The 24,346-nt window shown below is 39.0% G+C and overlaps 1 protein-coding gene and 1 pseudogene across 1 annotated transcript; both read right to left on the reverse strand.

Annotated features, from left to right (window-relative positions):
* Positions 1–662: 662 nt before the first annotated feature.
* LOC110692052 (benzyl alcohol O-benzoyltransferase-like) lies at positions 663–3,402 on the reverse strand. Its single transcript, XM_021869043.1, has 3 exons — positions 2,912–3,402; positions 2,607–2,646; positions 663–2,107 (listed from the first exon to the last, which is right to left on the reverse strand). The coding sequence occupies exons 1-3, from the start codon at positions 3,334–3,336 to the stop codon at positions 1,226–1,228; spliced, it is 1,347 nt and encodes a 448-aa protein (XP_021724735.1). The 5' UTR covers positions 3,337–3,402; the 3' UTR covers positions 663–1,225.
* Positions 3,403–6,333: 2,931 nt separating this feature from the next.
* On the reverse strand, positions 6,334–10,968 carry LOC110691759 (annotated as a pseudogene).
* Between the last annotated feature and the right edge of the window lie 13,378 nt (positions 10,969–24,346).

Below are 24,346 nucleotides of genomic sequence, written 5' to 3' on the forward strand. Positions count from 1 at the left end.
TACTACACCTACCACTCCTCCTACTCCCTCCTTTTCCTCTTCCTCCTCCTACTACCATACCGTTACTTTTGCTACTGCTACTTCTGCTGTTGTTGATGTTGCTAATGCTAATACATCTACTAGATCGAGCTGGCAAACGTGTTGTTTTGTGTCATTCGTTCTCGTGTTCATGTTTGAAGTTAAACGGGTTTGAAGATCTCCACACTAATAAACATTCATGTCGTGTTGACCCGTAAACTAAATGTGTCGAAAGCTTTTAACAGTAACCCGCTTTTTTGTGTTTATTTCATGTCGTGTTTTCTTGCGATAATTAGTAAGAATGTTAGCCCTACTCAAAATATATATCATAAGTTCCATAAATTATTAAATAATTTTCTTAAGCGGGTTGATTCGCGTTTGTTTCGTGTTGGAATTCTCAACACTAACCTGACCTATTTAATTAAATGTATCGTGTCGTGTTGACCCGTTTAATTACATGTGTTGCAAACCCTAAACACTAACCTAATTGTTTCGTGTCGTTTTACCGTATTGTGTCGGCTTTTGCCATCTCTAATTACTACTGCTATTGCTACTACTGATGTGAGAACAATTCTTTCGAAATTATACATAAGAGTTGTTCCTTTTTTGTTTTAAAAATTCAAGATCTTGCCCTTATATTGAATCAGAGAAATATCTAATTCTAGTTTCATGAAATCAACATAGTTTTTACGATCAATGTGCATGCTGTCCAACTTTAATTTGGAGAATATAAAATATCTTTTTTTTTTTTTTTGGTGCACATATATCTTATTTTTGTAATGAATGTAGGTAATTTAACAAAAATACAGTACAATAATGATAATGTGACCCATAATACATTATGAGTTTATTTAATAGATTACATAGTACATACAATAGTTACAAGTTTACAACCAACCTTACAATAGTAAATTGATATTAATACAAAAGTGAACAAACAAAGAAATTTTCAAAATATGATACTAGTATATTTGATATAGTTTATACTTTCATATGAATGGTTTCTATAATCACATGGTACTATTATACTAAAATTGGTTGTTGCACCAAAATCTCAAGTCCTCAACTTACTAGAATTATTACCAAAGCTTGATATAGAATCCATATCATGGTCCTAGCCTCCTAGGCATTGTTTAGTACCAATAAGGCAATAAAAAAAAAAAATTAATAAAAAAAAATAAAAAAAAAAACTAGAAAAGCCAATTATTTATGGATGAACTTGGAGCATCTCTTGCAATTCCTTAACAAAAACGTCCATTTCAGACGGAGGCAAGGAAATGGGCACCATAATCATAGTCTCGCCTTTCTTGTTCTTAAAGGATATAAAGAAGCTTGCATCCGGGACCGAACCATTACTCACCGGCCCTCCGAAAACCGGCTTCCCCCACCCGAAATCAACGTCTGCAAACCCTAAATGCCTAAGGTCTGACACCACGTAAGACTGATGCACGGTAAATTCTGGCCTATCTTTTGTTACCATAAGGTCCATAATAGATCTCATATATACCTCATTCACTTCATTTTTAGTGTTCCTTATTAGATCCAAAATATAGCCAACTTTGTTGTTGCATATATCCCCTGCTTTAGCACAGACAGCTGGAAATGCACATGCATTTCCATAGTATCCCTTAGCTAGTGGAGGATTAAACTTATTCCTCGCGTTCACAGCAAAGAGTAGACGTACCTCTTGACCAGGGTCAAGTTTAAGGGCTATGGTTCGACAACGCCACAAGGAGGCACATATGATGTCGAAGGAGGAGAATTGTTTGGTTTGAGGAGGGACATGGTGGCGTAGGGCAGCAAGCTCGGTAGGTCCAAAGAGGAAGGACTGTTGGACTAGCTCGGGTTGATCATTGGAGTGGTGGTCAATAACTTCATGTTGGTCGTACTCAGGGTGGGGAAAGGTGACTTTTGGGGATTCTCTAGCAATTAAGCGTTCGCGGCCCCAAACGGGGAGGATGGTTGGGGTGGCAAAGCCTCTCCCTATCTCGCCTACTGCGTTCATTAGTTGCATTATGCCACTACCATCGTTGATAACATGGTTTACTGGAAGGGCCACTATGAATCCTCTGCATCTTAGACGAGTTACCTATGTATCACATAACATAGACAAACAAGTGATTTTTTGATTAGATGTTAATTTAAATAGCTACAAAATCAATGAAAACAAGGCTATGCTACAAATTGGGTCATTTGGATGAAGAATTGTTGTAAATTACCAACAAAACTATATACTACCCATCCTTAATAGATTTTGTTTTATTTTCCTTCCAATCACATACTAAAATACAAATCTATCTATCAACTCAATACAACTTTTTCTTTGGTCAGTTTCCCTCCTTTTCCTTCCAACGCTTAAAACTTTGTCTTCGTGCTACCAAGCAAATGATTTATGCCAACCAGACACAAGGTAGGTTGGTAACTCAATACAACTTTTCTTAAATTGAAAACATAAATGACGCAAATTTTCAAAGACATGGGAAATACTACATTTCAATCATTGAAATTATTACAATACAATCATTTAGTCATCTTATCAAAATCTCATTAAGTAGCGGCGTTATAGAACATGGAATAATATTATGTACCTGAACTATCACCAACGGAGTGCCAAGCATTCCATTAGTACTAGGAATGGAGGTTGTCTGAATCAATAATAGCTCATGTCTTTAATGACAATAACAAAGTCCATTAGTATTTTTAGATTTCATGTTGGTATAATTACTATATCAATATGAGATCCAAATATATCAACAAGATTGTTGATCCAAATATTTCATGTTGGTATTTTTAAATTTCATGTTGGTACAATTACTATAACAACATGAGGTATAAATGTAATAACAGACGCTTGTTATTGATATTCATGATAATAGTAATTATGGGCTTGGACTTCCTCCCAGGAATGTCATAAAGCAAATCCTCTAAAGGAAATGGAGGATGAATTTCATCCCCAAAATCTTCAAGCATTGCATCCGCCTCAGCCTCAATGAAGGGCACACCCTCACCCGTGCACTCGACACTTAGCTTCCTATTCGGCCCTTCTACTAACCGACCAGCATAAGTGTAGAAAAACACAAGAGCCTTAGCCCGCGCCAGAGCATCCTTAACCACCTTCACCGGGTCATTCCCCTCCATGGAGGGATCAGCCCTATAAAACATTATGCCCGGCATATGGAATCGAAGACCCTCTTGGTCATCAATATCCGAGAGCAGTTTTAGCTCCCTTGGTGTAGGCTCAGCCGGGCACACTAGCTCTGGCTCCCCTCGTGTTACATTTAACACTAGGGGAGTCGTGTCATGTGCCATAAGAGCCATATTAATTGGTCATCTAGACGTCAGATAATACTAATAATCAAGCTTAATAGAGGTGTATGAAATAAAATCTATGAGATTATGAAGTTGTAGAAAATATGTTATCGTCCATAGATTATTTATAGTATAAAGATTGAAGCATATCCTTAGATCGACCACGTGATCATCTTATCAAGAAGCATTATTTTAAAGATTCTATTAAGGGGCATTGATATAAAATGGACGAATTTCGTCAAAAAATTGAAGTGGTAGGTGCATGCTAGAATAACTCTTATTAGAAGGGCGTAAGGAGGTGGCTAAGAAGCAACTCCCATTAGTTAAAGAGATAAAAATGGGAAAAAACTATAAAATGGAGAGCCCTCGAGCATTGGTCACAAAATAATACTATTTTCATTTCGTTTTGTTTGTCGTGATTATTATTTATTTGGTCAAATTCAAAAGAATTGACCATGATATGAGTAGATTCACCCATATTATTCATTGAAAAATATATAAATTTTTTTTTTTTTTATGGGTGAAAATTATATTGCAGAACCTTGTTAGATTTATCTTGACAAATAATTCTAAATGTTAACGTATAATAACAACTTTTAATAATGCGAAGTTAAAATATTGTTAGCTAGTTAAAGCCGTAGATTGGACAAGTGTAAAGAAACAAAGGTAGTAGAGTACGTTGATATTTACGTAGTACAAGACTTATTTATATATGTCATTTATATTTACATAAATCTCTCTGATCAAGTGTACAATGATAATTTAATTTTGGCAACCATCATTGTTAACTAAGTTCATCAAAAATAACTTTAGTTTAGTAAGAATACTTTTTATTATAACTTAAAAGAATGAAAACATGATAGCGAATCAATAAAAATGGATTTAAATAGTAAAAAAAATTTAATTTTGCATTCAAAAAAAATAAATTAATTTTAGTATAACATAAATAATTAAATTTTAGTAAATGCAACTCGATATAACATCTTTAGTACTCTCTTTGTTTCATATTGATCTTCTCACTTTGACAAATTTTGTCTCATGAAAAGATTTTAAGTGAGAAGATAAATATGAAAAAAGGGAGCATATATAATTAGAAAAACATATTGAAAGTGCAGATAGTGCACCCAAGGAAGAAAAACTAAGGCCTTGTTTTCTTCATCATCTTAAAATAATAATATTTAGTAAAAATAATTCAATTTAGTAAAAATAAGTTCAGTTCAGCAAAAAAAATTCAATTTAGTAAAAATAAGTTATAATATATAAAAATCAGTAACTTAAAATAACAAATATAATAGAGAATTAATATTAATAAGTTTTAATTGGTAAAAATAGTTTTAGTTCACTACAATAATAATAATTTAATTTCAGCAAAAATAAGGTGCAAAGAACTTGTCCTATACTGATTTTTTTAATAATAGAAGATCTGATTTATTTTTTTACTCTAAGCATTCACTGTATTCAAGCATAAAGTAGAGAAACAAAAAGAATATGATCCCAGAACTTTTGACGATTTCATCCTGAATGATAAAACACAACTACACTGACTTAAATAGCGGCCCCTCTATGGGTAGAATCTTGGTGAATATTTCAACAAGTTGGTTCTTGTTGACCCTAAAGTTTTAATAATGATTTAAGCACTTAAGCAAAATCATGTAGACTTAACTTCTTCTTAAGTTGTGTGGATGACAGGTTTTGGTGAAATAGGTAATGTGTGATGATGACCCAGAGTAAGATGAAACATGTAACAAGGTCTGAAGACAGCTTCTGAAGGCTAAGGAAAGCATTGAAGAAAATTAGAGGTCTAGTTGCTTGAGGGAGGAGCTAAAGCTTCAGAGTTGAAGTTTCAAGAGAGGAACTCAAGAAGTCTTAATTATTTCGATTTTAATTCTTAGGCTTCTTGTATTCATATTTAGCATAATTACATTAGTAGGAGTCTAGTAGATTTTTTTTATTGATGTTATAAGATTTATTTTTCCTAAATTAATAGATATTTATTTTGAGTAAATATCTTTTGGAAAAATATCTTTTGGAAAAATATTTCCAGTTATTTTATTTATTTATCATTTTAGAAAATCTGTTTGAAAAATATCTTAGAAAAGTGTTTTGTTGCCTAGTTAAAACTGTTGAGAAAAGTGGGGAAGTGGTTAAACGTTTTGAGTAAAAATAGGGAAGGTTCTTTTGCTTGGTGCCCAAGCTCCCCATTACTGCACGTTCCTAAAATTTAGGAAATTGTGGTTAGCGGAACTAAGGTAACAGTGGAAGTGGCTGCCTTACTACTTCTATAAATAGTTTGTTTTCTGTTAGGATATTGTTTTTGTCATTTTGTCTAGTCAATATGGCATTTTGGCAAATAAATAAAAAACTGTGAAACTCATCTATGACAAAAAGTCGTTGATTTATTTACATTTTTGCCATTTGATAAACATATTTTTGTTTGTTAAGGAGATACACTTATATTTTCTTATAAATGTAAAAGTGATTCATTTAAAAAGACTAATTAAATAAGGTAAGTGATGTATCTAAAAGAAAAAAGTAAATGATAGGGCATTTCTTTTTAACTGTAGGTTTTAAATAACCTATTACTTCCTCCGTTCTATTAATATTGCAACAAGGATGAAATTACGCATCCCAAAGCACATTTTTTATGTTAAATATGTATAATTCTATAAAAGTAAACTTTATAAAAAGTTGATATTGTGTAAGTATTTTACGAGATGAATCTAACAAGATCTCACATGAATATATTTTACTTAATATATAAATCATAATATGTGGTCAAAGAAACATGATAAATAGTGCAAAAGTCCAATTGTTGCAATATTACTAGAACGGAGGAAATATATATTTCAAAGCGAAGAATAGATAGCTAAGTAAAAGAGGACTCGTGTAAGAAAAAGTAAATACAATAAAAGGGTGAATGTAAAGGTGCAAGTATTATGGGATAATACGAGGGATAATAAAATAAAATATATTTACCAAATTCCAAATGAAATAGAAGTGAGTATGTACATCAAATAAAAACACTTTAAGATAAATATTTTTTCTGTTTCAAATTAGATGACACATTTTGACTTTTGACTTACCAATATATTTCACACATTACATCATGAAAACCAAGCTTATTAGCCAATACCTTTCACACATTACACTTGTAAAGTGACCTTAATTAGCTATAGTACAAGAACAACAACAATTCTACAACTTGTTCTAGTTAAAACCAAACTTACTATATATTGTAAAATAATACAATTCTACAACAACAGCAAAATTAAACTTTATCAATGTACTAGAAAAGACAACCATTTAGGGGTGAACTCGAAGCATATCCTGCAATTCCTTAACAAAAACATCCATTGACGTGGGAGGCAAGGAAATGGGCACCATAACCATAGTCTCTCCTTTCTTGTTCTTGAAAGATATAAAGAAGCTAGCATCCGGTACTGACCCATTACTAGCCGGCCCTCCGTAAACGGGTTTTTCCCACCCGAAATCCACATCAGCAAACCCGAGATGCCTAAGGTCGGACACCACGTATGTTTGATGCACCGTGAAATGTGGCCTATTTTTTGTTACCATAAGGTCCATAATAGACCTCATATATTCCTCATTTACTTTATTTTTTGTGTTACTTATTAACTCCAAAATATAGCCAACTTTGTTGTTGCATATATCCCCTGCATTAGCACAGACTGCTGGAAATGCACATGCATTTCCGTAGTAACCTTTTTCAAGTGGGGGATCAAACTTGTTCCTTGCATTAACAGCAAAGAGTAAACGTACCTCTTCCTTAGGGTCAAGTCCAAGTGCTATGGGCACTAAGGATATCGAAGGTGGAGAATTGTTTAGTATGTGGTGGTACATGGCGGCGTAGGGCAGCAAGCTCAGTAGGTCCAAAGAGGAAGGATTGTTGAACCAAGTTGGGTTGACCATTATTGGAGTGGTGGTTAGTTTCATGTTGGTCGTACTCAGGGTGAGGGAAGCTGATTTTTGGGGATTCTCTAGCAAATAAGCGTTCACGATCCCAAATTGGGAGGATGGAGGGGGTGGCAAAGCCTCTTCCCATCTCGCCTACGGTGTTCATTAGGTGCATAATGCCTGTTCCGTCGCTGATGGTGTGGTTTGCTCGAAGGGCCACTATGAATCCTCCGCATTTGAGACGGGTTACCTATCACAAACAAATTAAATGTACTTGGTGATTAATGTTATTCTTTAGATGTCACTCTTTATTTCATTTAATTGTTACACTCCATTTTTTAATAAAACTTGAAAAATAATCGAAGACCGCTATCGATTAGCTAATTAATCTATGCTATCCCATGAAAAAAAAAAAAAAAAAAAAAGAGGTTCATGATTATTATGTGTATAAATCCGTATTTGGTGTTATTTGTAATATATTTTACATCAAAATTAAACCTTACAAGTACTCCCTCCAATTCTCCATCCCAAATTAACTAAGGTCTTTAAGATTGTAACTAATGCTTCTATAAAAACCAATATTTACAAACTTTGATCACAAATTAGAAATAACCATGATCAATTTATAAGGAAAAAAAAACGATAAGTTTTTGTTAGATTTAGTGGACTTTCAACCTATCAGCTATTTTATATGTATAATTTTTTAATATAGATACACATTTGTCTTTTAAAAAAACCAATTTTTATACTCAAAGGTCTATTGATGTATTGTGAAACATAATTATGTCGATTAATTCGAATCGGATAAAGTAATTGAAAAATACTTGTCGTACTATCGGTGATCGAAATTCTTTTGCCACTATAACACGTGACGTTTATTGGTGCCACAAGTACTTCTATGGTTGTGACTTGTGAGTTGGCCTTGGCAATTCCATGGAGTTGCAAAAGTCAATTGGTTTAATGTAATGGATTATATCCTCCGTAGAAAAAAGTAAACCAATTGCATTCTGTGTTTTTTACGTCTCATTCATTCTACTACATAAAATGAAACACTTAGTGGGCCACTATTATGAAGTAAGTTATCATTACGGGTTTAAAGATAATAACATTATCTCAAACTATATAAAACACGATATATGTCCCTTTCAATTGAATTGAAGATAAGCGTGAAGTACTTGATGTAAAGCAGCAACAAATCTTAGTGTTTTGAGTGACATTATAGACATCACATATGTATGTGTTTGGCAATAAGTTTTGGAGTAGTTAGGTGCACTTTTAGTATTTTGATTTTGGCTAAGTTAAAACACTACAGTATGTGAATTCTTATATGATAGCTTTAACTTTGAAAATGGTGTTTAACAAAATTAACTTTTGAATTAGTACGTGTTTGTCAAAAGCTACTTATTATTTTTAAAAAAATTATCATGTACAATTAATTTTATTTTATTATTTCAAAACAACAACTAATTTATATTGAACACCTTCGTCAACAACTAATTAGATATATCTATCTCTAGGGAATATAACAGATATTAGTTGACAATTAACATGTATAACAACTAATGATTATGTCGAGCAATCGAGCATATTGTTATGAAGATGTTAACGAACCTATTAAGGCATTTGGTTCGTAGGTTTTAGGTATGAGATTTGGGGTTGAAATAAGTAAAACCCATATATATCTAATGTTTGTTTATGAAATACCCAATATATAAACCCATACCCCTAACCCACAAGAAGATATAGGGAAACCTAAGGGGGGAAGTGGGTATGGCTCATACCACACCTCTAGGTTTCAAATAAAAATGAAAAAAAAAAAAAAAAAGTTCATTCTCAAACAATAACTAAAGATAAGGTATTATGTTCCAACCCTATACCATCCTATTCCAGATTCTAACCCATACAATTTTGTGAACCAAAAGGCCCTTACTGGTGATGAACTTGGAATATAGTAGTTTATATGGTGGAGGCACGCTAACGTCTAAGCCAAAAAATGAAATAAAGTTAGTTTTTTGGTATGAAAAAATCAGAGTTCTTTGCATTTCTTATAATAAGTTTTTGCGTTTGCATGCAAATTCATTCCACTTCAGTGATGGTGAACTAGTTGACAAATTTCATTGTGTTTGTTTTAGATTTTTAGTATTCTTGAAATTTTGGAACTTTGTGAGAGTCAATGCATACAAATTTAAGTAAAATGTTTACTACATCTATTCACTAGATAGTAGACATAACCCACTTTTGATAGACTATTAATAAAATAGATTACTTGAAAATATTAAGTAATTAAGTTGGATTTCACAAGCTTTATTAAATTATCTACCTTGAACTATTAGATCGAATAAGGTAATTACCCTGTTATTAGACCAATACTTTTCCTCAAATGATATACGGTAATACGGAGTGCTTATTACATACGAAGTAATATTAACCTTTTTTTTTAGCTACTCCGAAAATTATTTTACAAGAATTTATAAAATTTGAATTGAGTTTTAATATTTTATATTCGGCTTATTAGTTGATTTATTATATTCACTTAATTTTTAATTATTTGAATTTTACTTGTCTAAATGAATATGAACTTATATGATGATTTATTTTTGTTTTTGAATTTTGAACGTCGTATTATAAATTATTTTAACAATAAATTAAATCCGTAAACCTTCTTTAACTAAAATTATTTTAACCTAATTTTTTTAATAAAATATTATTCTGTATGTAACTTATTTTTTGGCCAACATACTAGACTCATTTATCTAGACAAAACTTATAAACTAAATTTTTCCTATGAGTAATTGGAAACAAAGTGGAGTTAATAAATAGGGCCTTATGCTATAGTTTGAAAATTATCAAACTATATATAGTTTTAAAATCATAATCATACTCATACTATAGTTTAAAAATATCAACAATTATTATACAAGCTAGTACCACACACAGATACACGTAAAAACCTATGTATTATATTTATTAAATTATCAAATCCAAATCAATTAAGGGCGTTAAAACTAGGAATTATAACAGGTCGGATCTGGACTGAATCCTGCTACTAGATCCAATTTTGTTTACTATACGTAAAATATTTAAAACGAAGTACCTGAATTATGAGCAAAGGAGTGCCTAGCATTTCATCAGTGCCAGGAATGTCATAAAGCAACTCCTCCAAGGGGAATGGAGGATGAATTTCATCACCAAAATCTTCGAGTTTTGCGTTAGCCTCAGCCTCGATGAAGGGTACACCTTCACCGGTGCAATCAACAACGAGCTTCCTATTTGGTCCCTCTACTAGCCGACCAGCATAAGGGTAGAAAAACACAAGAGCCTTAGCTAGCCCGTCCCTTACAACCTTCACCGGGTCTTTCCCTTGCATGAAAGAGTCAGCCCGGTAAAACATAGTTGCTGGCATATGAAATCGGAGTCCCTCTTGGTCATCGATGTCTGAAAGTGGTTTTAATTCTCGTGGTGTAGGCTCAGCTGGACACACAAGCTTCGGCTCCCCTCGTGTTACATTTAACACTAGGGGAGTAGTGTCTTGCGCCATAAGAGCCATTATAATAGATCAATTCTCAGGTATTTTGAAATTAATTAAGTGTGCTACGTGAAAGCTATGACCATAACATTTATAGATATAAGTTGTAGCAAATAGGCTAGTTAATTACGTCTAGATATATGTATGTAATATTATGAGCATGCTTTGTTTTGCGTTAGGTGCATGGAGTAACGCTATCATTTAAATCACGTCATACAATAATATTAATACGTACTAATTTTAATTAGTTTGTGTGATACTAGTATAAAATAAAGGGTTGGGGTTGGTGTGGTTCTGTGGTAGCATGGGTTGGTAAGATGCGCCGGTATTTTGTCAACATTAGATAAATGCTCTTTTAGACTCTTAAGTGTCGTAGGAATAACACGCAATTTTTCTTAAAATTGGACTAATTTTCATCCATACACGTTAGCTTGTGTGTCCGGTTAAAAATATTATTAGAGCATTTTATAATTAAGGCCATTCACACCTACGATTTATACTCAAGATGTGTTTATTATTATCATACCAACTTTTTATTCAGAGATGTTTTATTTAATGATTGTTTGATTGACAAAAATAAACAAAAAATACAAAAATTGAAGAAATATTAGTTACGAAGAAAAAATAAAAATAGAACAAGTAATAATATAGGTTAAAATAATGAGAAGCAAATTACCAAACCCATTTTTAAACCCACACAACTTCTAATTTTATTGTCTCTCTAACCAACTTTTTTTTTTTTTTTTTTTTTTTTTTGGTGTTTAGAGAACCACAAGGACACGCTGAGAATCGATTCAAAAATCGAGAGGAAAGCTCTAACCACTTAAGCTATACCTTGATTACCCTTTTTTTTTTTTTTATGGCTACTCTACTCTCCTAGTCTTACACATGCCTGAACAAAGTATGTAGTATATCCAAATCGACCAAATCAGTCTCAATAATAGTTGATTATTATGATACTCGTAATAAGGATTTTTGTCTCTCAACTCTATATGTATCATTGAGATAATCCAAGTTTTTCACCTTAAATTAAATAGCAAATATGTAATTCAATCACTCAGTGTGTTTACAAGTAATTAAAATTGCGACAGAGAATAAGTTATAGGAATTTTACCCTAAATATATTACCAATATATTTCCTTTTTCAAGGAGATAAATCAGTGCTTGCCCAAATCCATAAACCATCATTTAAAATTAAATATTTAATTTATATGATTACACGTACGACGTACATTTTACACATGGTTACACACTAACACTACTTACAACTATACACACATTTTTATGATCTTAAAACCAATATTTCCATGGACAAAAATGGAATCATGAGATCTCATTTATTTCAGTCACAAATTGATGATTATGTTCATGCGGGAAAATTTACAATTATTAACCTTACTACGGTAGTTTGAAATATAATTGCCATATTAGTTTAATGATAATCAATATGATCGGTTCATTTTTTCATGTTATAATATAGACACAATTAGTCTTTTAATATCTACAATGCAAATAGAATTTTTGAAAATTTTAATTCAACATAAAATTAATAATTTCGAGAAACTATAAAATAAAAATAAAAATTACATAAATAAAAGGGATTTTTGTCAGAAACTACCTATTAAAACTATTTTTTGAGAGAAACTACCTAATAAAAAAAATGTTGTAAGAAAATACCTATTAAAATTAAAATATTGATAATACTATTTTACACAAAAAGTAAAATAATATAATTTATTATTTGGAGAAAAATATGTAAATTATGAAATATATAATCATTAAAACATTATGGTAGTCATATTTCAAATGACTACTGTTTAGGGTAAAAATACCCTATGCCACGTAGACCAATCAGTGAGTGACACGTGTCACCTTCAGAGTGGTTCATAAGAACCAATCCCTTCTGGACGCGTGGCACACACTTCCAGATCCTATAAATAGGGAGATGTTTCCCCATTGGAAACCATTCACATTCAATACCAACCAACCGAGCATATTAATTGCAGATCATTTACTCCCAATCTCATAATTCGAGAAGATTCTTAACTTCCGTATTTATTACAGACTCCACTCCGGTTCTAACTTGTTCGCTGGAGGCGGAACTCCCCCAACTGGAGTCTCCGTTGTTTTGCAGGTACAGACATCCGGATTCCAGTTTTGGTGTTGTAACTCTCCCGAAGGACACAGAAAACCCCGAAACATTTGGCGCCGTCTGTGGGGAGAGTACTTCTAAGATGGCATCCAAAGAGTTTGTACCTCCTGCCAAAGGCAAGCGGCTTACGGTCGAAGTTGAGGTCCAAACGGACCTAGATAGTAGTGACGACCTTGGGGTCGACACCTATGTGGCCCCAGACGGGTCATTCAGAACAAGACGCACCCGTTCCAAGGAAACAAGGGAACGGGGTGAAGAAAAAGCTAGTCCAAGCAATCCTTCCGGTATACCGGCTGGAAAACCCCAGGCGGCGGAGGGTGCCACTCCCGTCACCAGAGACGAGCTTGTGAAATTCATGACGAGTTTCAAAGGGGAGATCAAGGACCTCTTAGATAAAAAGACTGGTGGCTCCATTAGGGGTCAGTCAGCTAAAAAGCCTTCTCCCATGGGGAAGAAAAAGCCAATTCAGGACCGTGTCCCTACTCCTCATTCCAAGCCAAAGGATGGGAATTGGCCCTTTGGCAACCTAACTAAGATCCTACTCCCTGAATCAGGGAAGAGGAAGGCCATCCGACATGTTCAGCCAGATGGTTCAAGGAAGACATTCTCGGATGCCCGGATGTTAATCCAGCAGAAGAGAAGTCAACAATTGTCTGAGTCGGCTTCAACGTCGACTTACCTAGACAGTTTCTTGAATACCTCAATGAGGTGTTCAGAAACAAACCAAGAGAGTCAGTCACGTGGCCTGTTCGCACGTGCTGGCCCTTAGATTATCCTACCAGCTCTGTATGTGCCCCAACAGCCATACATGCCGTATGGATCACCATATATGCAGCCGGCCTTCTTTGGAGGTCAGGCGGCACAGAATGTCCGGCCAATGGACTGGCAGCTTTGGCTGCTAAACCTTGGGGAACAACCTTCTGCGTTCTCCAAGGAGATAACTGAAGCAGCACAGCCTGCCAAGGTTAAGAATGTGTTGGTGGGTGCCTATAACGGTACCACCAACCAAGAAGACCACCTGATGGCACACACCAACCTCATGTACTTACAGGAGTTGGATGACGCCACCTGGTGCAAATGCTTTCCGGCTACATTGAAGGGCATTGCCCAACGATAGTTTAGCAACTTGCTAACCGGGTGCATAAACGGCTTCAAGACGCTTGCGTACTTGTTCGCCTCAAACTTCTCTATGAATATCCCTGCGAAGAAAACAAGTCTGGACTTGAGTGCCATACAACAGGGAGATAGAGAAGGGCTTAGGTCCTACGTCAGGCGGTTCAATCTGATGAGAATCCATATTCAAGGGTTGTCTGACGAAGTGGCTTACACAGACTTCTTTAAGGGTCTGAAAGATGGATCAACCTTCAAGTTTGATCTCGTCCGAAAAAGGGGTCGCTACCCTCCAGGATTCTTTGATGGAAGCAGAAGCCTACATACAGGCTACTGAGCTGTGCGCCATCAAGCAATCGTCGGACTCCAAAAAGTCCGACAAAAAAGAGAGTCGGTCTGCTCAGCCGGCTAAAAAGGAAGATAGCAAGAAAAGAAAAGAAGTCTAGGTGGCAGACAATTCTGGTCAGCCATCCCAGAAGAAGAAGAAGGAGTTGAAATCGTACGCCCCCAAGTACGAGTTCAACAAGGACGGTTACTCCATCCTCATGGAAATCAAGGACCGGGTAACTATCGATAAACTGGCTACCATGAAGGGTTCTGTCAGAAATCGGAACAAGAACAAATATTGTCACTTCCATGAGGACATTGGCCACGACACCAATTATTGTTACAACCTCAAACAGTTATTGGACCATTTGGCTTATAAAGGAGTACTGAAGTCCTATATCTTGAAGTCCAAGATGACCCTTAAAAAACACAATGAACAGTCGTCCAAGAAGGCACCACAATCTGCTAATAGTTCGGACACCGATGAGAAACGATCTATACTATAGCAGACGGCTTTGCCGGTGGGGGTCCTACCATCCGGGGCACCAAGGACTACGTCCGGAGGCTGGATGTCAGCGCAGTTGATGAGGGCCAGGCGTCGAAAGACACATTCCCTGACGTCCTCATCACTGAGAAGGACAAGGGCAAGGTCAGGCAGCCACATGATGACCCTATAGTGATCGAGTGCAAGAAAGCCAATCAGAAGGTTCGCCGGATCCTAATCGACACTGGGAGCTCACCCGACCTGATCAGTCACAAGTGCTTGGCTAAGCTCAAGTACAAGCCCAGTAGCATGACCCAAGTTTCTCACCCCTTGGTTAGATTTGGGGGAGGGGTCGTGGATTCGGTGGGAAGAATTGACCTACCCGTCCGGTTAGGAGAGAAGGGGGCAGGACGCCACATGGTGGTCCGCTTCCTTGTTGTTGAGGAGTTGACCGCCTATAACCTGATACTAGACAAACTAACGCTGAATGAGTCTAAAGCAGTCATCATTCCCTCCCTCATGCTCCTAAAATTTGAAAGAGATGATGGGTCTGTAGGCTCCTTGAACAGAGATCAGAAGACGGCGAGAAAATGCTATCTCTCAAACGTCAAACCAACTGTGGCAGCCGGTCAGGATGAGGAGCCTGTAGACCTTGATGAGGTCAAAGAAGTTGCGCCTGCTCCAAGACCAGCCGGTAAAAAGGGCGGACGAATTGGCAACCGTCAAGAAAGAGAAGCAATAGTAATTACTGACCGGGGAAAGATCAGACGAACTACATCCCCAGCCGGCTGGTGATCACATTGACATCGTTCTAGATGAAACCTGTCCAGATCGAACTATTAAGGTGGGGACGGCTGCTCTTGCGAAGTTGGGTGAAGAATTGCACACCCTTCTGAGGGAATTCAAAGACATTTTTGCCTTTGAAGTCGAGGAGATGCCAGGCATCAACCCGGATCTAGCTGTGCATAAACTCGCCGTGGATCCTAAAAAGAAGCCGATTAGGCAAAAGAAAAGGAACCACGGGGAGGAAAGGAGCCAGGCGGCTGCCGCCGAGGTAAAGAAGCTCCTGGAGGCTGGGTTCATTCGGCAATGTCACTTCCCGGATTGGGTTGCAAATGTTGTTCTTGTTAAAAAGCCGAATGGGACTTGGCGGATGTGTGTTAACTACACAGATCTGAACAAGGCATGCCCAAAAGATAGTTATCCACTTCCAAAGATCGACAGTTTGGTCGACTCTACAGCCGGCCATGCCTTAATGAGCTTCATGGACGCCTACTCAGGCTTCCATAAGATACCCTTGTGGAAGAAGGATCAAGAAAAGACGACATTCGTCACTGATCAAGGGTTATTCTGCTACACTGTGATGCCGTTTGGGCTGAAAAATGCGCCTGCTACCTTCCAACATATAATTAATACAGTCTTCATTAATCAAATTGGGAGGAATGTAGAGGCTTATATTGATGACATGATAGTCAAATCCAAGCTACAGACGGATCACCTTGCTGATCTTCGAGAAACCTTCACCACCCTCAGGCGGCACAAAGTCATGCTTAATCCCAAGAAGTGTGTCTTTGGTGTTGAGTTTGGGAAGTTTCTCGGATTCTTGATTGATCAGAGGGGGATAGAGGCTAATCTAGAAAAGATACAGGCGGTTATTGACATGAAGTCACCCCGGACTGTAAGGGAAGTTCAGAAATTAACCGGTTGCCCGGAGGCATTGGGGAGATTCCTCAGCCGGTCAGGTGACAAGTGCCTCTACTTCTTCCAGACAATCAAGAAGAAGACAAGATTTGAATGGGGGGGGTGATGCTGAGGCGGCACTTCAGAAATTGAAAGAGCACTTGAATTCGTTGACAAGGCTAGTCAGCCCTCTGCCTCAGGAGATTCTCTACATGTACTTAGCCGTCTCGGATCATGCCCTTAGTGCTGTTCTCCTTGATGAGAGAGACGGAATTCAGCTTCCATTATATTTCATTAGCCACGTTCTTCGAAATGCTGAGCTCCGGTACCCCATGGTTGAAAAATTTGGACTTGCTCTTTTCATGGCAGTCAGGAAGTTAAAACCATACTTCTTAGCACATCCGGTGGCGATCTACACAAATCAACCCCTCAAGCGGCCCATGACAACCTTGGAGTCATCAGGTAGAATGCTCAAATGGGCTATTGAAATGCAAAGTCTGGAAATTACTTTTGAACCTATGAAGGCGGTGAAAGGTCAGGCGTTTGCCGACTTCATCGTCGAAATGACAAGGCCGGCTGAGCCGGGGAATCTTGACCAGCTTTGGAAAGTGTATGTAGATGGGAGCTCTACCATGAACGGATGTGGTGCAGGCATAATATGTCAGTCTCCGGAAGGGGATAAATATGAATATGTACTACGGTTCAAGTTCCAGGCCTCAAACAATGAGGCGAAGTATGAGGCTCTGCTAGCTGGTATCCGTATGTGTAAGGCGGCAAAAGCAAGGAAAGTTGACGCCTGCTCTATTTCCCAGTTGATTGTCAGCCAATACCATGGTGAATATGAGGCCACCCATCCGGCTATTATCAAATATCTGCAGGCGGTCAAAGACGAGGCCGGGACACTTAATGAATTTCATCTAAGTCAGGTGCCCAGGTTAGAAAATAATGAGGGGGATGCACTATCTAAGTTGGCATCATCCGCCTCCTGTGATACGCCTAGGTCAGTCGTTTGGGAAGTCATGGAGTTCTTGACCGAAGCTCGCTACCTGGATGGATGTCATTCGAGCTTATCTAACAGATGGCACCGTGCCAGATGCCCCTTTAGAGGCGGCTGCATTGAAGAAGCGAGCCGCAATTTTTGAGATCCATAAGGGAGAACTCTTCAGGAAGGGTTATCTTTAGCCGCTTCTGAAATGTGTCACCCCAGAAAGGGGGAAGGAAGTACTAGAGGATTTGCACTTGGGCTTTTGTGCATCACATGTAGGCGGCAGAACTCTAGCGAAAAGGGCCTGGCGGCAAGGCTACTTTTGGCCCACTCTTGAGGCAGACACCATGGAAATGGTGAAGAAGTGTGACAAATGTCAAAAATTCGGCAAACTCATACACTGTCCGGCTACTGATCTGACGGCTATCTACAGCCCGGTTCCATTTGCGAAATGGGGCATGGACATCCTGGTTCCATATACGCCTGCTACAGGCGGACGGAGGTATATCCTGGTTGCTGTAGATTACTTCACCAAATGGGTTGAGGCAGAAGCGGTTAAGGGCATTAAGACAAAGGATGTCATCTCCTTCATCTGGAGAAACATCATCACCCGGTTTGGGGTACCTATGTCTATGGTCTTTGACAATGGCCCCCAGTTTGAAACGCCTACCCTCAAGAGCTGGTTAGGAGATCAAGGGATCTCACATTGTTTTGCATCAGTCTATCGTCCCCAAGCAAACGAACAAGTTGTAGCCTTCAACAAGCTCATCTCAGATGGCATTAAAAAGAAAATTGAGAGGGCTGGCGGTCTATGGGAAGATGAGTTGCCTCATGTCCTATGGGCCATCAGAACAACTGAAAAAGGGGCAACCGGTGAAACCCCGTTTCTCATGACATACGGCACTGAAGTCGTCCTGCCTATTGAGCATTACGAGCCAACACTCCGAATCATGCTCTATGATGAAGAGGCCAACTGAGAGGCCATGCGTCTAGCATTGGATTCACTCCCAGAGCGCAGAGGCAATGCCGCCTTGCGTCATGAGATATAATGTTTGAGAATGACCAGAGCCTACAACAAAAAATGCACAAACGGCCCCTAAAAGTGGGGGACTTTGTGTTGCGAAAAATGGAGGCAACCGATAGGGCTAATGAGCAAGGAAAGCTGACTCCTAATTGGGAAGGCCCCTACCGAATCTATGAGGAAGTTAGAGGCGGCACCTAATGCATGGAGACACCAGACAGTAGGCAGGTAGCCAGAACTTGGAATGTGGATAACTTAAAAAAGTACTAATTCTGAGATTTGTGTAACTTTTGTAAATAAAGTATATCAATGAAAGTAACTTTGTTTGCAAAACATTTTATTTGCTTTCTGTATATGTAAACCGTCTGTGCCATGCACAAACGAGTGTGCTTAATTTTTTACATCTGCTCCCACATGAGCAACATTAAGCTAAGTCCAAGGATCAAGCAACTGGGTTGTTCTTTTATGAACAACCTCAGGAGGCCAATGGCCAGATATTACAGCTAAGTGCCTACTCCTACAGTGGGCACCCGGCGACACCCCATCCGGGTGAATTCGTCGAAGAGAGCATCTCCCATTTGGGTGGTACATTGCTCTATAAACGAAAATGCAAGCGACCTAACAAAGTGTCCAGATTAAGATAACTCAACCGTTTGAAAGATTAATTGAAGCCTTGACAACTTGTCTCCCGCCTATTCCAATGCAGCCAGAGACTGTTGTTTTGGTTGGATAAAACCGTTTGTTGCTCAAAGTCACCATAGACGGCTACTTTGAAGACTTAAGCCTACCTTAGCGGCTAAGTCGCTTCTGTTCAAAGTACCTACACACGGTCTATGCCCGTCTGTTTAACATTAAACTATCTGCTAGGGTATGGGAAATATGCGGATAACAACCGCTTGCTAGTAGTGATGACTGTCATATCTAACTAGCCAAAACTGATTTACAAGGTAAATCACAGCCGGTGTTTGTCATAATTATCCCGGATGTCTGGTAGACGGATGTCTGCTCAGTTTAAGATTCGATACTAATCAACCAAGCATACATCCGTCCAGGGACAAATATATCTAGGGCATCCGATGACCGCATGGAAACAGCTACTTAGCAAAAATTAGCAAAAAATGAAACATGCGAAAATTCAACGAAATTGTAAAAAATCGAAATCAAATTTGCAAAATCGACAAAGTCGGCAAATGATCATTAATCAAACCTGACCAGAAGGCCGGGAGCAAATTGTTGACCGGATGAACATCCAGGAAATAAGAATATTGTTTAAATTATAAGAGGATACACCGCACGCAGGCCGGAGAAGAGAATAAAAATAAAAATAGCTTAAGCCTGAGGAGCCGGGGGGGCGCGTCTTTGGCGGCTGATTCTGAGGCAGGAGTCTCCTGATTTTCTGCTTGATTCTCCTCCTCCTCCCCCATCAAAGCCCGCCTCGACCTACATGGCCTCAATCTCCTTCTTTGCCCAGTCCTCATACGGCTCGGGCTCTGGCTTGTTCTCCTTCTTGGCCAGAATGGCAAGATCTGCATACTTATAGGCCAGTTCCTAGACGGCGTACTCTGTACCCGGATGCACTAGGGACCAAGCCATTCTCATACGGTTTTTGCAGTCTTGCTCATTGTCCTCGATGAGCCGGCTCTACTCAGCATGAAGAGTGCCTTCAAAGTTTTTGTTGGCAGTAGCCGCCTCCTTCTTCAGGCGTTCATTTTCGGCTTTTAGGGAGGAGTTCTCTTTCTTGGTGCCCTTCAAAGATTCGAGAGCCTCCCCCGTATTCTTAAGCTTCTCTTTAGAATTTTTGGACGCCTCCTGAAGGTTGAAGAGTTTGGTATTGGCCTCATTGAGGGATTTTTGAAGCCCCCTTGATGGAGTCCGCCTGTTGCATGATTTGACTTTTAGTTTCTAGTTCATGCACTATCATGTAATATTGAGCAACGTTATGGGTCTCAGACGTCTCTCTTTTAACCCGTCTTACCTCCTCCTGCTTCCTGGCATAGGCTTTCTTCAACCCCTCCACGCACAGCATTTTTTGCATGAACATAGCCGGGGTTAGAAGATCTTTAAAAAAATAATAAATAAAAATATCAAGTTTAGTGATCATACCTCAGCCAGGTTAGCCAGGACCCAGTCGGCATTGAAGGTGTTGATCCCAGGGATTTCCTCCTTCTCCTCCTTGGGGATGGACTTCAGCATGGCCCTAGAGTACTGTTGTACATCCGGCCACCGGGGGAGAGATCTGCACCAGAAAGAGACGATGAGAAAGCTGCATACGCTCCTCCTATAGATTGCCGGCTGCCAGAAGAATCTTCTGGCTGGAGGTGAGAGTGTGACTTGACCTGCATGGGTTTGCCAAGCATAAGAGGGTTAAAGGGATCGGCTGTACCTTGGGATACAATAACTACAGGGCCGCTTGTAGTTTTAGGTGGCTCTCCACCTTTCGATGCCTCAGAGGCATCCGGCTGTCTGGCTGTGAGATCGAATCCCAAGCCGGTGTTTTTAACGCTTTTACTCCCAACAGTCACACGGCCTGGAACCGTCTGGGCAGAAGTCTTTTGAGACTTGTTGGGGACAACAACCTCACCCCCCGGTCTTGGCCTGATCAACTTTGTAAGAGATCGAGGCGCCTTGCTCCCATCCTGAATAAAAAATTGGAGGTCTTTATGGTAAACCAGCGTAAATTAATACTGATGAATGCAAGAAAGGGAGTGGCAGGCGTTTGTACCTGGCTTTTAGCCGCCTATGCAGCTTTCTTCTTTTCCACATTCTCCTTGCGGATGTCTGCGGCGGATCGTGCAGGAGTCTTGCTTTCAGGCAGCATCCTTAAAGCGTTTACTGCAAAAAGAAACTGTTTGATTAGACAATTATGCAAAAAAATTTCACAAGTAAAAAGTAGCGAAGGCGGCATAATAAGTTTCGGATGCATCCGCAACATACGTTTAGTAAACTGGGTGCTCAACCCGCAGGCGGATAAGAAAGCCTCATCCCTCAAAAACTCGTGTTTGGGTACCCAATTCTTGGATACGCTTATAGCTCACCGGTTGAGAGGGTGGTGGTAGTAAGTTCAAAGAACCCCGCCTCTATGATCCTCTCATAGTCCTCATCCGGGACCTCGGGCAACTTACACTTCTGCCCTAGATCCGGTTGTAGGTCCTAAGTTCGAAGTTCTCTTATTTTGTGGGGGCCGAGACCAGGTAGAAGCGGTTCTTCCAATCTGACCACTTAGACGGTTTGTTTAAGGTCATCAGGTATTTAGGGTAAGTGGTCAGAGTATACCATGCTCTCCATCTGCCTGGACTTCGACTTAGGTAATGCATGTGGGCAAAGGCCTCCCAGCCGGGATGGAGACCTTGCATTTCGTAAGCGGCGATGTAGCCTAAGATGTTAACCCAAGAGTTAGGGGTTAACTGCTACACGCCTAGGCCATATCCTCTTAAAATGGCCTTTATTGTGTTGTGCAAAGGGAAGCGGAGACTGGCTAAAAAGGCTGCCTCATAGCAGCCAAAATACCCGTTTGCATTGCGTTGATTGTCTTCCCAAGCTATTGTACTCTGCTCAGGCGGAACCCGGATGGTATACCCCGGCCGTAGAGGCCGTTTGCGGATAAAGGTTTCCAGGTGTCTTTCCAAATTGGCCTTGTCTCTTGCCGAGACCTGGATCTGGAGGGGATCACCCTTATTATTTCAAGTGGGCTTTTCCTCTTCCTCACTATCTACAACCGGTGTAAGATAGCTGATGCTGCTATTTTGCTCAGACCTTGACCTAGAGGCGACCTCACTACTGTCTCCCTCGTTGGAGGGTTCTCCCCTTTTAGCTTCGGAGATAGAGGTGGCATCTTCACCGCCTCTGTTATCAGACCCCAAAAAACTAAGGGTGCTTGGGGTACCTCCAGGAGATTCCCTTGTCATCTCAGCCTGACCCATCTCAGGCAAACCTTCTTCGAAGCTTTCTCCTTTATACTCTGGGTCTACAACCGTCTTTCTAGTTCGAGCCATAGTGTCCTGCACAGACACGGAGATGGTCGGATTGGGAGATGGACAAGGGGAATCCTAGTACCCAGCGGCGGCTCCCCAGTCCTAGACTCAGCCGTACCAGGGGACCGGTTGCCCTCTAAATCGTGGTGTGCTGTGTGTGTATTTGTTGAATCCATTTATTTTTATAAAAGAAAAAGAGAAAAAGACACAAACGAAAATACATGAAAGAGCTGAGGGAGGTACAGACGATACCTCAAAAATAAGCTGAAAAAACAAAGTGTTGACCGGCTGAATTAGCAGGCGAAAATCAGATGATGGCTTGCAAGGGGCACAGGCGCTTGACCGGATGTACCCTCTGTGAAAGCAGTTGTATTTGTTGGGGGTACCCGAGCGGTTTTTGAAGTTTGAGCTAGTTGATGCATAGACGATATACCCGTATGTGCCTTTGGAAATGAAAGAGATTGCTTGCAAACCCCTCAGACGGTTTTCAAGAAGTTGTGCCGTCTGACAAACAGACGTATTACTGGATGTGGTTAAAGGCGGGAGCAGGCGGGTTTTTCACTACAATTCTCTCTGGAAGTCGGCTGACTCTCTCTCTTTCTAAACTTTGGAAAATGTCGAAATGAGGGGGGTGAACGGCTATATAAAGGAGGGTATGCGAAGGGGCATCTCAGCAAACTCCCCTAAACGGTTATTGTCGTCAACTAATGATCGAGTGGCAAGTGTTATAGATACCACGTGGTCTGCCACGTGGCCTGCTACGTCACATCTGTGAGAGGCAAATGTTTAGGGTAAAAATATTCTATGCCACGTGGACCAATTAGTGAGTGACACGTGTCACCTTCAGAGTGGTTCATAAGAACCAATCCCTTCTGGACGCGTGGCACACACTTCCAGATCCTATAAATAGGGAGATGTTTCCCCATTGGAAACCATTCACATTCAATACCAACCAGCCGAGCATATTAATTGCAGATCATTTACTCCCGATCTCGTAATTCGAGAAGATTCTTAACTTCCGTATTTATTACGGACTCCACTCCGGTTCTAACTTGATCGTTGGAGGCGGAACTCCCCCTACCGGAGTCTTTGTTATTTTGCAGGTACAGACGTCCGGATTCCAGTCTTGGTATTATAACTCTCCCGAAGGACACAGAAAAACCCGAAACAACTACTATAAAATTTTCACTTAGAAAAAAATATAATCTTTTGATCAGATACTTTTAATTGTTGGAAAATGATACTTCGTATGTAAAGTCTTAAGGCCTTAAAGGGCTACATTTATTGCAAGAGAAGATGAACATATATGATTATATGAATGACTTTTGTGTGAGTGATCTTACTCAAGCCAAAATGTCGATATTTTTTATCATCTCGATTGGTAAGTCGCTATTATCCAAAGACACGACTTTTCTATTGTTTGTTTGCAATCATTGATGAAAAAACGAAAGCATGGTGATTATAATTATATAATTTAGTAAGTGTAATAAAATAATGATCAAGATATAAGTAAATATTAAGCTAAGTTTTTAATTCAAAATTGTCAACTAATCAAAGAAGCCATGCTCATTTAGACCGATTTAATATTTTGACTACATTCTATTCCGTAACAAAGATGACTAATGTTTCTATCAACATTGCTTTCGCATGGATTCAACCTACTTTATATACACTACCAAATTACCAATGGACTTCCTTCATAAGCATAATACTTTACAGATGAGCTTGAGCTTGTTGATAAGTCAAGTTTTATCAAACCTCCTTGTTTGCTTGTTGCCAATATTGACTACTTTCTCAATAAAATTATGTGAACATAAATGCAAGGATAATTTGCAAATTACCACCCAA

The sequence above is a fragment of the Chenopodium quinoa genome, unplaced genomic scaffold, assembly GCF_001683475.1.
Source record: "Chenopodium quinoa cultivar QQ74 unplaced genomic scaffold, ASM168347v1, whole genome shotgun sequence".
Taxonomy (NCBI): Eukaryota; Viridiplantae; Streptophyta; class Magnoliopsida; order Caryophyllales; family Amaranthaceae; genus Chenopodium; species Chenopodium quinoa.

Excerpts from the sequence above, each read along its gene's own strand:
- LOC110692052 (XM_021869043.1), bottom strand. The coding sequence starts at position 3,336 with ATGGCTCTTATGGCACATGACACGACTCCCCTAGTGTTAAATGTAACA. Across the intron at positions 2,647-2,911 it reads TATGACATTCCTGGGAGGAA|TACTAATGGAATGCTTGGCA; the intron begins GTCCAAGCCCAT and ends CTCCATTCCTAG. Across the intron at positions 2,108-2,606 it reads CTCCGTTGGTGATAGTTCAG|GTAACTCGTCTAAGATGCAG; the intron begins GTACATAATATT and ends TGTGATACATAG.